Source organism: Vidua chalybeata, chromosome 1 (genome assembly GCF_026979565.1).
Source record: "Vidua chalybeata isolate OUT-0048 chromosome 1, bVidCha1 merged haplotype, whole genome shotgun sequence".
Classification (NCBI taxonomy): domain Eukaryota; kingdom Metazoa; phylum Chordata; class Aves; order Passeriformes; family Viduidae; genus Vidua; species Vidua chalybeata.
This window is the reverse complement of record NC_071530.1, coordinates 128,932,346-128,946,126: the sequence shown is the minus strand read 5'-3', so window position 1 is coordinate 128,946,126 and position 13,781 is coordinate 128,932,346. Positions and strand designations below refer to the sequence as shown.

General features: G+C 36.9%; 1 protein-coding gene across 3 annotated transcripts in view; it reads left to right on the top strand.

The window, feature by feature from the left end:
• Positions 1-12,313, top strand: part of TRIQK (triple QxxK/R motif containing) — a 59,365-nt gene extending 47,052 nt beyond the window's left edge. For all 3 annotated transcript variants that reach the window (XM_053958718.1, XM_053958697.1, XM_053958708.1), the window contains one exon: positions 7,078-12,313. In XM_053958718.1, coding sequence (XP_053814693.1) covers positions 7,078-7,191 — 114 coding nt within the window. In that variant the 3' untranslated portion in view covers positions 7,192-12,313. The remainder of the gene's footprint in view (positions 1-7,077) is intronic.
• Positions 12,314-13,781: the final 1,468 nt, after the last annotated feature.

Here is a 13,781-nt window from a genome sequence, read left to right as displayed (position 1 = left end):
ATTCACCTTCCAAAGACTGGGATTTTAGTCTTTTTTTATCATATAGGCCCTAATTCTCTTCTGTAGCAATTGATTAACTTAAATCTGTGTTGAGAGAAAAAAAAGTGATATAACTACAATGCAGTAAATAGGCACTTTAAAAAGAAATGTCCAAAGTTCTTGTAAATCTTTGAGAAGAAACCATACATACATGTATTTGGAATGTACTTTTTTTTATATACATATCTATTCAGTATATGATGCAGTATGCAGCATTTTAAAATAAATTAACCTATTATTATAAAATGCTAAGTTGAAGCTAATAAAAATATTGTAGAGGAAGGATAAATGTAAAAGTATAAACTCTCTGGGAAAGGGGAATATGTTTGTAGTTCTGTGAAATACATACACACAATAAGCTAATGCAATAAGCCCCATACAGCCACTTAAAACAATAGGCTTTTTTATGTCATTGATAACTCTAGGGTTGTTTTGCATTACTGTCCTGAAGAAATTACATGCCTGGCTGTGAACTAAGTGTAGTATTTAGGGCAGAAAAAAAAGAGGACTAGAAAATAGTGAAGGGATTTTAGTCCTTAATTTCTACGAGGATAATGAAATTCAACTGTTGTGTATTTCACCATGAGAGCTGACAAAATTAGCTTAAAAAAGGCCCTGTAAATGACATAAAACTTTTCGGAGCCAATCCCCTGGAGATTCTTCACATTTCATCGCTGGCATACTAATTAGTTTGTCATGTCAAACTTTGATTGCCTTGTCATTTTAATGCAAGGTTTAAAGTAACAAAGTTTCTTTCAGTCACTGGCATTTAGTACTTTTTAATTTCCCCAGTGAGGGATTTTTATCTGTGTTGATAATGTCAGAGAAGCAGCTGAGCACTAATAACTATCCAAAGTTAGTTCAAGCAGGGTGACCATGCTAGTACTTGGTGTGTCATATTTGCTCTTTAAACACGTTTAAAGATTAAATATTGTAGCAGAACGATTGTACTGGCTGTGTTTGTATATGTGACACTAATGTAGACAGTGCCAAAATACATTGTGTCTCTTTGAAAAGCAGGACCTAGTCTCGAGAAACAGCTCCAAGAAAAAGCAATGTGCTATATGTCTCCTGGTGTTTGGATAAGACAAAATTCTTTGTAGCAGTACCAAAAAGGGAGCCTCTGAACTTTCTCTGGGTCATTTTGTTGGCCCCCCCACATGGGGCTTGTGCTGGTGGAAGCCCAGCTGTTCATCCTTACCAAGTAAAGCAGGAAGGCCTTTCCACTACTGGTGCTAGTTCTGCTCTCATTGGGTGAGGAAAACATGCCAGCAGGAGGGTGACAAGCAGAAAATTGTTTGAGAGGTGTGGAAGCTTGGCCCCCAGATAGCTGGAGTTTGGTATGCAGAGACTAAAAGTCATGGGAGTTCTTGGGGAGAGATTTTTTTTTTTACAGGCTGCAAGAACAAATCAGTAGTCCATGGGACAAGTGATGAAGTTTTCTCTCTTCTTGAAAGGTAGACACAAATCTTAACAGTAGTATTTGCAAAGTATTTGCAAAGACATCACTGACTGCAGAATATCACTCCACAGAGAATTATTAGCAACACAGTACATCGATTCAGCTAAGGAAAAAATGTTTCCTAAACAAAGTGAGAGCTTACTGTCTGTCATTCTTTAGCATATCTGCTTAATCTGTTGTGTAGTTAGATACCTCGCTATGGAGAGTTTCTCTCATCTGGAACAACTTAGATGGGAATAGATAGCAACACATTCCTGGTGTATTTTAGCAAAGGATATTCTCCAATTTCATGCTGTTCATAATCTGCTAAATTAGTGAACTACATTTTTCAAGATACAGTTTCATAGCTTTGTAGAAATTAAGGCCACAAGAGACTATAAGATTATTTGATCTGCACTTCTATATGTTATTGATCATAAAAGTTCATCCAAATACTTTCTTCGAAGTCCAAGCACTTAATAGCCAAAATACTGGGTCTTCAAACCAATTCAAACCACAAAATGCAGAGCAGCTTAATGTGCCAGCAGTAGATAAAGTGTGATATTCCCAGTTATCCCTGTAGTCAGGCTTTGATCCCTGACCTTGAAATGAAAGGGAGGGGAAACAACACGCACAGAGAAGAACAAAATCAGATCTATGCCTGACCTGAACACATAAGTATCATAATCATGGTGGTTTGAGATGTGAAGAAGATGCACCAAGCAAAATCTGTACCAGCCTGGAGCAGTAGACCATCTTTCACAAACCTTCTTCTCAAATCTGTCTCTACTTAAGACCAGTCTGTGGCACTTCAAAGAATAATCAACAACAGCAAAACCTCAAATCCTAGAAATCAAATCAATACAATGGAGGAAAATGTCAACATCAGAAAACTATTGATGCTATATAAAAAAGTCTGAGCAGTTAAACATAGGGTGCTGTTACTTTTAATAATTTAGTATTTGTGGGGTTCAGAATGTAGCACTGACCATTGAAGTAATCTGAGGTTTCCTAGAGCCGTGAAGGAGAGGAGCAGCTAGGAGAGTTGAGTTTGCTGATTCCTGGCAGCCAGGTCCTTCTTTTCACACAAGCCAAATTTGAAGTATTCTTACCAATTTCTAAATAAAAATGTACTTCTTTGAGAGAGATCAGATGATAAAGGACTCACAGGTATGCAAGTCCATATTTTCCTGAAGAATGTTCAATCATTCTTGCTCCTAAAAAAATGGCATCTTAGTTCAAGGCTGAACTTATCTAACTGCAGCTGGGCCTTGAAAGTTTCTTGTAAACAGGATAAAAGGACCCCACACTGTGAAATGCTTTACTTAAATACAGGTGTATATAATTATATGCTGTAACCAAACTAGCTCTCATTCTTCTCTATGATAAAATAAATACCGGTCATCTCCCTGCTGGAAATCCCTCCACCTTTGTACATCCAGAAATCACACTGAGGGAGTATTTACCCGTGGAAACCAAAGACCTTCTTAGAGTCAGTTTTTCAAGGCAGAGTACTCCACTTTAAAAGTACTGTATGCATCTTTGATACCTATATATATTATTTTGCATCTAGCTGTTTTCAAATGAATCCTGTTGTTTTGTAGGCATATAGCCAGGTATTTTCAATGACTCTCTAATAGTACCTTGTTCTCATTATTTGAGACAACTATGATCTTTCTTCCATCTGAAATTTTCACAGTAAAAAATTAGAGCCCAAAAAGTGTGGATAAAAGTTCATAAATTACTTTTGTTGCCTTCTGTTAGCTGTAGAATGTCCTGCATTAAGGAAGTAAACATTCATGTATAAAGACGATTTTGTTGAAACTCTAAAACATGGTTGCAGTGAATATCCACCTAAAGTCTTCAATTAAAAATATGAGATAAAAAGATTGTCAGTTCCTGTATATGTATTTTTACAGGTATCCTTGGTCAGCATGATTTTCTTCTCATCTCTTTTCAGAAAGAGCTAAGGAGAGTTTAGCAATTCAAAGAGAGCAATTTGTGGTACTCTTTCACTTAGTTTTAAGCAGGTTTCAAGTAAAAAAGGTATGATTCTATTTGAAGGACAATTAAAAAACATGTAAAACCCTCCTGACATTTCCTGGAAGTATGATATTTCTCTATATGTGTAGGCTATGAAGCTGCCATACACAGTGTCCAGATTTCTGTTATCACAGCTAACATTTTTTCCTCACCCCCTCTCCTGATTAATCTTGTTTATATCCCACTCTGCCACTTGCTCCTTCAGGGTGAATTTCAGGACATAATCCAAGTATTCTGGCATGAGAGACATAAAAATGACAAAAAATGATAAGAGAATTAAATCTACATTATGCTGTAATGGTTTGTGTTTCCTTTATGGAAAGTTTCTGGAAAACTTAACCAAACTGAAATTAGTAGGATTCTACATATGCTATTCTACATGTAAGAGAGTAAAATAGAAAATTCTGTTCCTTTTTAAAGGCTTCTCTGACTGTACTTTGAGATTTGAAAGTAGAAATGTTGTTTCCTAGTGTTCTGTACCATGATATAAAAGAAAAAAAAAGGAGAAAAAGCCCTCTGATCATTTTAAGTTTATTCCTATAAAACTTTTTCTCTATTCTTTAATTATTCATGGTAAAATCCTTTGAGTAAATGGATTTTGCAGAGGATGTTGGGGATGATCCATAAAGTGCAAGAGAAAGGGAGCTATATATGCCAAGCAGGGAGTATTTTAACATTTCATTTCTATGCATGACTTAAAATACAAATAGCAAAGCCTGAAAAGTATAAAACAAATTAAAATGACAATATGTATCTGTTGTTGCAAATACAGTATAGTGGTGCAGCATCTCATTTGCTATTTACCTTGCAAAATTTATGTTTATAAAAGTCCATAAACTGGATGCAATTCTTAAGAGACTACATATCCCTAGCTGAGAGCCAGATGTCCTTTGTAAGGCCATTTATTTTATATTTTTGTTACTCTGTCTTTTTCAGTAACTCAAAACTAAGGTTCTTGCGTAACTCTCCAACCTGGAGTTTTAGTAAGACTTTTCATTCCCAGGGATAATAAATACTGATCCACCCACACCGTTCCTAATGGTTGTGCAGGGAAAATAGTATTGTTATCACAGTGTTACTCATTGTGAAACTTAGGCAGAGGAATTAAAGCATTGCTTCTGTCAAGCAGTTACTGGGCAGCCTGAGAATAAAACTCAAGATTTTCCCAATTCCACTTCCTTTGAAACAAATCTTTAATGCAAAGGTTCCTGAAAAGTTTACTGCTGCTACTCACAGCATTTCACAAGGGAGACCAGGGAGAAGGGAGGGCAAAGGTAAACATATTGTAAAGCAGAAAGAGTGGGATGTGTGGCATCCAAACAAGGGAAAAACTTTTTAATACTGGAATGAATTTGCTCTCTGTGTCAAGTGTGAATGGTGCCTGCAATGTACGGTTTTGTTGTCCACTCTCCTGAGCAGATGGAGCCTGCAGTTGTATGTCACTTGTTTATTACATCCTCTTAAGATTAGTAGCTGTGTGGCCAGATGGGTCTGGGAGCACAGCTGTGGATACAAGGAAATAAATGAAACCTGTCTGATGCTGCCATGCCCTTTTGTGAGATACTGACGTGTTGCAACTGCAACAAAGCAAAAATCACTTTCCTTTAATATATGAGTGAATTAGATGTACTTTTTTAAAAATCAAATCATGAAATCAGGAGGATGAAGTTCAGAGGATGGTACAGTTCTAAGAGGAAAATGTAGTTGATATCTGTAGCCAACAGCCTCGGCAAATTTGCAGGAGCAATTTTAATGTAGTAAAACAAATTTAAAGTACATCTCAATAATCCATATAAAATATAAAGCAAAAGTTCCTATAGAATAAAGAATATGCTCCTATAGAACATATGCCAACTAGGCAGTAGTATTTCAAAATTTATTAGATGGCATATGTTGAATTATTGATCCAACATTCTGATAAACTATATAATGCATTCATGTAAATGCAAATTAAATGCTGCTCTGTAGAAGAATGCCAGATTATGGGCTAGACTTTAAAAAAATGAAACGCACAGTTTTAACTCCTTCATGTCAGTGAACACAATGCTGGTCACAAAGCCACCACCAACCTAGAGATGCTGGATAGGATTAATCCCACAGTGCACAAAAAGAGGTACCATCTGCACTCCCTTCTAGTCTAAGGGGAGAAATGGTCATTTTTGGGAAGAAGTCTCCTGTTCTCTCTTAGAGGACACAAGATGGACAGATTCTGTCCTTGGAAAGTAAAGGGTCTTGTTGACTTGGTTCAATGTAGGCATCTCATTTCAGTCCAACTGACAGAGTAGGTTTGATGTGACATCTTCTGTACCAATTCAGATCAGTTGTTATAAAATCACTGAACTTTTTTTCTTGTCTCATTTTAAATGTGCATTGGGATTGTTCTGATGTAATTGTTTTATAGCTTAGCATGAAGCTGAGAATTGGAGGGGAAGTTTTGCTTCTTTCCTTAGAGGGAGAGTGGGATTTGGAGGTACAAACTAACCTTTGGAGCATCTCGAATGCACAATTTTAAAAATTCATCATGATGATCAGGAGTAAAGCAGTAGATATTAGCTGTAGAGTCATACTTTCTGTGAGCTGAAGGGACATAAGGATTTTTCTCAGATTTATCTTATTTATCTTTCATCTTTCACTGTCTAGCAAAATGAGAGTCAACACTATAGGAAGTGTGCTGAGCCTTACAGAAAAATAAAAACTTAAAAATGAGAAATAGGGTGTCTTGGAAAGAAATACAGGAAATGAAAGAAATATTAAGAGGATGATTGTACTGTAATTACATTTTTACAGAGTCCAGCCTTAAGATGATAGCAGTCACATAATGAGTATAATGTGTAGTATAAAAACATTTTTCTCCTTCTGAAAGCTGCTATAAATCATGTATACTTTGGAAGTCTCTTTTATGTTAATTAAGGAAGATGCAGCAAGTTGCAATATTTTATGGGAAGAGAGGCAAGTGCAAATTGTTGTGCTTTTTGCCTTATTTCAGAGCCGAAGAAAGAAAAGTTTCATCCAATTCTGAAGGAGTTTGTAGTTCCGTGTTGTACTGCATGCCAGGAGGTTGGGAGGTAGAGGTAGCAATTTTCATTGACTTCCACCATACTGTGTTTGCTTCATTAAAAAATTACAAATTTGTTGGCAAAAAGCAGTAACATATTGCTAGAAAACATCAAAATTCACAGTGTAAATTCATAACTTAAATTTGTGTTCAAAACTGTGGTTTGTGAATTCTGTCTTTTCCTTTAAAAAATAAGGAATTGGATAAAAAAAATATACAAAGCTCCTATTCTAGGTAAGACTAAAGATTTTTGAGCTAAATATCCTCTTTCTGATGGTATATCAGATTCACCAAAATCTTTATTAAGTGAATGGATTCTACAACATTTGGAATGGTAACCACCATAGAGAAATCATTAAAGTATCAATGCCTTATGCAATTATATTATGTCTGATGTTATTTTGATGTGCTTTGTAGAAGGGAAATAATATTTATTCCTGATTAATCTGAAAATACAGCATTATTTCTAACAGGTTTTTGTTTTCTTTTATTTCTACAGGAAATTGCCCTTGTCCTTGCAGCTATACTGGTATTTTTGTTGGCTTTCTATGCGTTTTTTTATCTTAATGTTTCCAATGAAGTTGACCTTGATCTGGACCCAGATGAAAACTAGCAGATGTAATGACTCTATCATCAAGATTTCTTCAGCTTCAACAAGACTACATAGGAACACACAGTCCCTTCACTGTAAGACAGTAAATTATGCCTTTTCTTGCAGTCCAAATTCATAAGAAAGTTTTGCAATACATCAGTCACATTCCAGGTCTCCAAAAGAAGAACACTTATGCCTGGCCAAGTGTATTTGTCTAACACCAGAGCCAGGAGCAACAGTACAATACATGAAGTTTATTGTTTACATTATGTTTTTCTCAGGCAGAGAACTTTGATGTCAAAAGACAGGTGCTACTATTATCATGGGTATTGATGCTGACTTCACAGGAGTGTCTGCCTTGACCAAATTTAGGAACCAGAGCTTCCTAATAACCAAATTAGTTTCCTGTTCCTTTCTGAAAAGAAAGCAGAAATACCAAATAAAAAGTCTTTTCTTCATTTGTGTTTAAAATATATCAAAATGCCCTCATCCTTTCTCTCCCTTTTAATCTTTCTTGTGCATGTGTGCACATGCATGAAGATTGAAGAAATTGTAGGAAAAAAACTATCTGCTTACAAGCAGTCTGTCACCTTCTATATGGACTTAATTTTCTGTCATTCCAGATTCTGTGTGCCCATATATCTGCAGTAATCTTTTTCATTCTTTTGCCAACTGTTCAGCACACATGTGTTCTGTTAGAAATGGCACCTGGATGACAGAAGCTCTAACATTCACATATGCTTCTGAAACACAGTTCTTTGCCTCCTGTGCTGTCTGAACTAGTGTAAATAGAAAGTTTAGTTGATGTTGGTTTTAATTAGTGTATTGGTCTACTATTAATATAAAGTCAAAACTGTGTTTTAATTATGCTCTTCCTGATGGTTTTATTATCAACTTGCTCTACCTATTAGGAGCATGTTGTATAAAAACATTCCTTTCCAGCTATACAATCATTTTAATCATCAAACTAATGTGAGAGGCTGTAAGTAATAAAAAACCACTTTTTTTCCTGGTGTACTAATAACTGGTAAATCTTGGCTCCATTATATCCTTCAGTTCTTGCAAAGTACCTTTCAAATTAGGCACTGTAGATAGCATTTCTGTTCCTTTTGATAGCCAAAAGCCACTTGAAGAATTTGGTTTGTCAAAGCAGCTGCAGGGAGCTTTAAAATTCTAGCTTTATCCTGTTCTGCTTTGAGTTTGGCATATAACTGAGCTTGTGGATGTAAAGACTCAGTTTTGATCCTCTTAGAAGTGTGGTCAGTCTTTCTCTGACTGAGATTCAGTTCTGATTCAGTTTGGTATCAAAATATGTAGAGCCATTGGTGCTGAATGTTGCAAGGAAATTTAGGCAGACTGATTTTCAGAAAAGTTTCCATAATTCTGCAGCTTGGTTTTGCCATTGACATAAATTTCAGAGCTGAATGTTAGGTTTAATTGCAACTGAGGTATTTATTGTCTTGTTCCTGAGATGCCTGACTAAGATTTCATATAGTGATTTTGAAGACAAAGGGATACAAATCACAGCAAATATTATAATGGAAAATATATTTCTTTTGAATTGACGCAGTCCCATTATCACCACTTATGAAACTTGGATCAATACAGTTAATTTTTAAATCATACAGTAACTATGGTCATATACATCATGAGTCTCTAAGGACCCACTCCATATGTGTCATAGTCTTCATTCACTTTCTGCCATGCAAAACAACAACTCTAGAAATTCAGAGTACAACAGTCTTCCGAGAAATATATGAAAGAGAAACGTATATATGCAAATATATCTAATTTTCTATGTATGACTCTTACAGACACAAAATCCTAACATTTGTGTATGCATATGACTTACAGTCCGCTACTAGTCGCACAGTTGACCAAACACCTTGCAACATGCTGAATTTATGGTGAAGCATTATCTGACACATGGCCCAACTTCCAGTGGAGGGAAAGGCGTATCACAAGCTGTCTCCTTGGATGTGACATGCCTTTCACTTCACCAGCACCCAACCACATGTCACAGAAGCTGCAGACCTCTCCTGTTACTTTACATTAGCAGTTTTCATGTTCTATTACATGCTGGAGTGGTTGCTTCCTTAATGTCAGCATATGGCTGTCTGGGTCATGTATGGTCTGAGAAAGATATGTAGTTACTCCCTTCATGCAGGTCATCTTGTAACCTGCTCTCTCAATTGGTTGCACTAAAAGGGAAGCAATTCTTACTGTCAAATTTATAAACATGAAGTTCCTAGAACAGGAATATTCCATTTTCCATTACTGTGAATCAGACCAAATCTGAAGTGTGCATATATGTGATTCTGTCAGCTTCCCCGATGTGTGGCTTATGAGTTCATATTGTCCACAGTTTGCAGTTTGGTTTGTCTATTGGCTTTGTTTGGATTAGGTCTTTTCATTTGCATGAAAGATCATAGAATCATAAAATCATTTAAAAATAGTTTGGGTTAGAAGGGATGCAAAAGATCATCTATTTCCAATACCTCTGCCATGGCAGAGACACCTTCTACTAGAGCACGTTGCTCAAAGCCCCACCCTGGTGTCAAACACCTCCAGGATGGTGCATCCACAGCTTCCCTGGGCAACCTGTTCCAGTGCCTCAGCACCCTCAGAATAAAGAATGTTTTCTCAATGTCTGATCTAAACTTACTCCCTTTTAGTATGAATCAATTCTCTCTTGTGCTGTCACTACATGCTTTTGTAAAAAGTCCATCTTTTTTGTAGGCTTCCTTCAGGTACTAGAAGGATATTCTCATGTAACTGGAAAATTTCTTTCTGCTTAGACCGGGTAGACTTCTGTTCAGTGTATGTAGAAATACATGGTAAATATTACAGCAAATACACATCTTCTTTTATCAGTACAATAATTCCTAATGGGATATGTTGCTTATTTTGCCATTAATTATATCTGAGATTGAAATATGCCTTTTGGATTTTGGACCATTTATCTTTGTATGAATTGCTTGGTGTCTATTTTATTAATAAATTTTTTTTTCTATTTTGGTTCTCTTACTAATGTTGAACACACTGAATTATGTGTACATTTGAAAGGACATTAAAGCAATCTAAACAGCATAATATTCAAAAGTAAGCATTGTAAAGTAAGCAGTTTTAGAATATCTGGATTACTTTAGGCAGTTCTAGCTGCTAAACTCATATAAAACTAATGTGACCTATGAATACTTAAAAGACAATGAAGAGAACTTCCTTTGGCATCCTGCCCAATACTAATAGATCAGATCTCTTTCTAGAGTTGATCCATGCAGCTCTATCACTTCAGTTGTAGAAGACTTTTTTTATTATAAAATTGGTAATTCTATATGCTTGTTTCAAAGAAGGATTACTGATCAAACAATTTACATGGTAAACCTGACTTAATGAGTTTTTTCAAAGATAATCACCTGAAGGAAAAGGTAGACATCAGTAGTTGCCCTCTACTCCTGGAGTATACTGAATTTCTTTCTAGCAGAGGTTGTGGAGGAGATGCCTATACTGAGTCCTTGTGCTGTGGGTGGGAGCAAATATCCTGTCTGGGAGAATCTCTGGCTAGGAAGGCATAACAGTCTTCCAGAAGTGATTTTGCTGAGCAAATCTTCCTAGGTGGTTTTCCTTTTCTCTTTGATACTTCAAAAGCAGAACCACCATGTAGACCATCTCAGGACAGAAGCCTCAGTCTAGTATTTTTACTAGTGCTTCTAGTGAACATTGCCAAGGAAAGGCTCTAGTTCTACTACCTAGAGTCCATAAACATATTTTACTGGAAGCTTAGGAGGCAAGTTAAGCATTTCCCTAATAGACCCTAGAGATACATTTAAACTTTTCTTGAAAAATGCTGTAGTTAAAATTCACTGTTGCATATCATACAGACACCATGTGATTCAGAATCAGCTGCTTCCATGCATCAGACCAGCTGTAGCAGGACATGTAGACTGGGACATTGTGCTGCAACATATAACTACAAGTAGCTACTACATGAGCAAACTCATCTGTTTACTTAGGTGTCCTTAGGTAACCTAAAAATTTTGTTTGAAAACACAGGTTTTGAACAACTCTACTAAAGAAAAGCACAGTGAAAGCCCTACAAAACTGTTCATGCCTCTTTCATGAAGGTTGCTACCATGAAAGAGACTCATCTGCTGACTTAGGGTCATGTTTTGAATGCTGCCCTCTTCAGAAGGAAAATGCTGCTAGGAGCTCCCAGCAGAGAGATGACTGATAAGGGATAGTCCCTGTAAGGCACAACTGAGCCAGTTGGTGAAGGTCAAATGCATTCAGGACAATTTTCTTTAGAGAACTGTACTTGAAAAGCAGAGTAGGCAAGTTAGAGTTCCAACAAAAAAGATACTACAGATCTTGATCACATTTCAAGTTCTACTTACAGTAGCATAGTAATTAGTGGTGCTTATGACTAAGAAAATAACAGCATGGCACATCAATAAGACAGCAGAAATGTGATGTTGGAACTGCATCCTAAAAGATTTTACAGTGGATTATGCCTGCACTATGGGAAGTGAAGCCATGAGATGAATAAATTGGCAAAGATTATCTGTGATCTTATGCTTACAATATTTTTTCCTGAAAGAGCCAGTGGAGATATTTTGCAATACTTTTCTCCATCATCCTCTTAGTTTGCTGTAATGCATTTTTGTAGTTGTATTTCTTTCTACACATTTCCAAGAGTGAAAAATTTTTTTTTTGCAGTTCATCAATTCATTTAATTGACAGAATCCTCTACTCATCCTTTTATCCCCCCTTAATCACAATCAAATTAGTGGGGAGACAGCCAAAATGTTAGGTACCAGTGTCTCTCAAGCAGATGTCACACCACTATTTTTTAGCTCGTTTAAATGAATAAATATGTTAAACTGTGAAGTATTACATTTTAGATTTTTTCATTAAAAAAAATGGGACAATCTGTTTACTGTCCTTAATTGAGACAACAATCCTGGTGGTTGCCAGTTTTGGCAGTTGTAATGATGAACTATAAATATTGGGACAGACTAACTGATGATTGTGGAGGATAGTTCAAGTACAATACTCATTCTGCATGAATACTTTTTTCAGTGGTACATTTTTTCTAGCTTCTGTGATTGTTGTACTGGTTTCGCATGTTAAAAACAAATAAATACCTGACTAGTCAATCAATAGGCTTGATTATGTTGTCTTATTCTCCATAGCTACATATAGCATAGAAAAGCTGTCCACCCTGGACCACAGTTCAAACTCTCCCTAAAAGTTATATGTCCAAGTCAGTTACAAATATGAACTACAAAGAGCTTTGTTTTGCTGGACTGTGGAAAAACTGAGCAACATAAAGATCTTTAGTACTCTTTTTGCCATTTAATAAAGATATTGTAGATATATTTAAAATAGTGCAGCCACAGGAGGTGAGTATGTAGTTTGGTGACAAACAGATGTCATTGTTCTATTGCACTTCCTCCAGAAACAAGACTGGAAAAAGATTGAAGCAAAATGGCCAGTTCTTCCAGGAGCCCACCACCTCACAACTCACAGCTCTGTTCAAGAAGAGCTAAGTCTGATATCAAGTCAGAGCTAATAAAACTTCTTTTTCATAGGATGATAAAAGGGCCACAAGGAGATAAAGGTGTCTGGAGCAAAGCAGCTTCTTCTTGGACCAATGGGTCGTTTATTTAAATAAGAAACAGGGTTTGGGGACAAAGCGTAGGTCAGAGCAGTTGTTGCTGCCTTCATGTGTAAAAAAAGTCACATTATGCTAAGATAGAGTGGCTCTGTGTGTCTGTTAGAGAGTTAAATGTAAATGTTCTGATATTGGCAATGTCCACATTTCTCTGGAGGCACCTTCTCCTGTGAGACTGTTAGCAGAGAGGAGGGATGTGGAGGGAAATGGGGAGCCCTTTTGCTGATTCTGCACTCCTAAAGCATCTTTCCTGCTCAGTGGGGAGCTGCTGGTGTTTAGAGTAGGACTGCAGTCCTGGGTTGCTTTGGACAGGCTACAAAAAGAATAGAGCAGAGTTTAACCTACCGGGTGAATCTCCTACCATTACTGGTGCCTGATTTGTTGCCACAAGTAAATAGAAGCTGAGGCACAGCCTTTTCGCTTTTACGTATTAGGTTCTCAGGAAGGTGCCAGAAAAATTGTCTTTTGTTGTCCTTTTGAAACTGTTCTGCACAGTTGTTTCGCTTACTGTCTGTGGGACTCCTGTCCAGTCAGAGAATGCCACGCTCATGCCTACTGCTCTTTGGTAGGCCTTATCCTTTTCAAGGAGGGGCTGGGGAGTGACCTGCCATCTCCCCTGCTCTCACCTGGCTGGAGCTGAAGAGGCCTCAAGTCACTATTACTGTGTAATGTAGTAAAAGTTTTTCTGTTTTGGTGAGGACAGCAAATTGTGAATTCAGGGAAGCTTTATTTAGCCTTTCCTGCCTGAGGAACCTTTAGAGCTGCAAGCATGGTGAAACTCAGGTTTTTCCCTATTTCCCTTTTGATGACTTCCTTCAGCTTAAGATGAGCTATGCTTGTCTACTTAAGGCAGGGCTGTTTTAACAACAGTGTAATGGGTTTTTGCTGCCCTAAAGAGCTCATGACTGCAGGTTACCATGTTTATGTTTATGTGTTC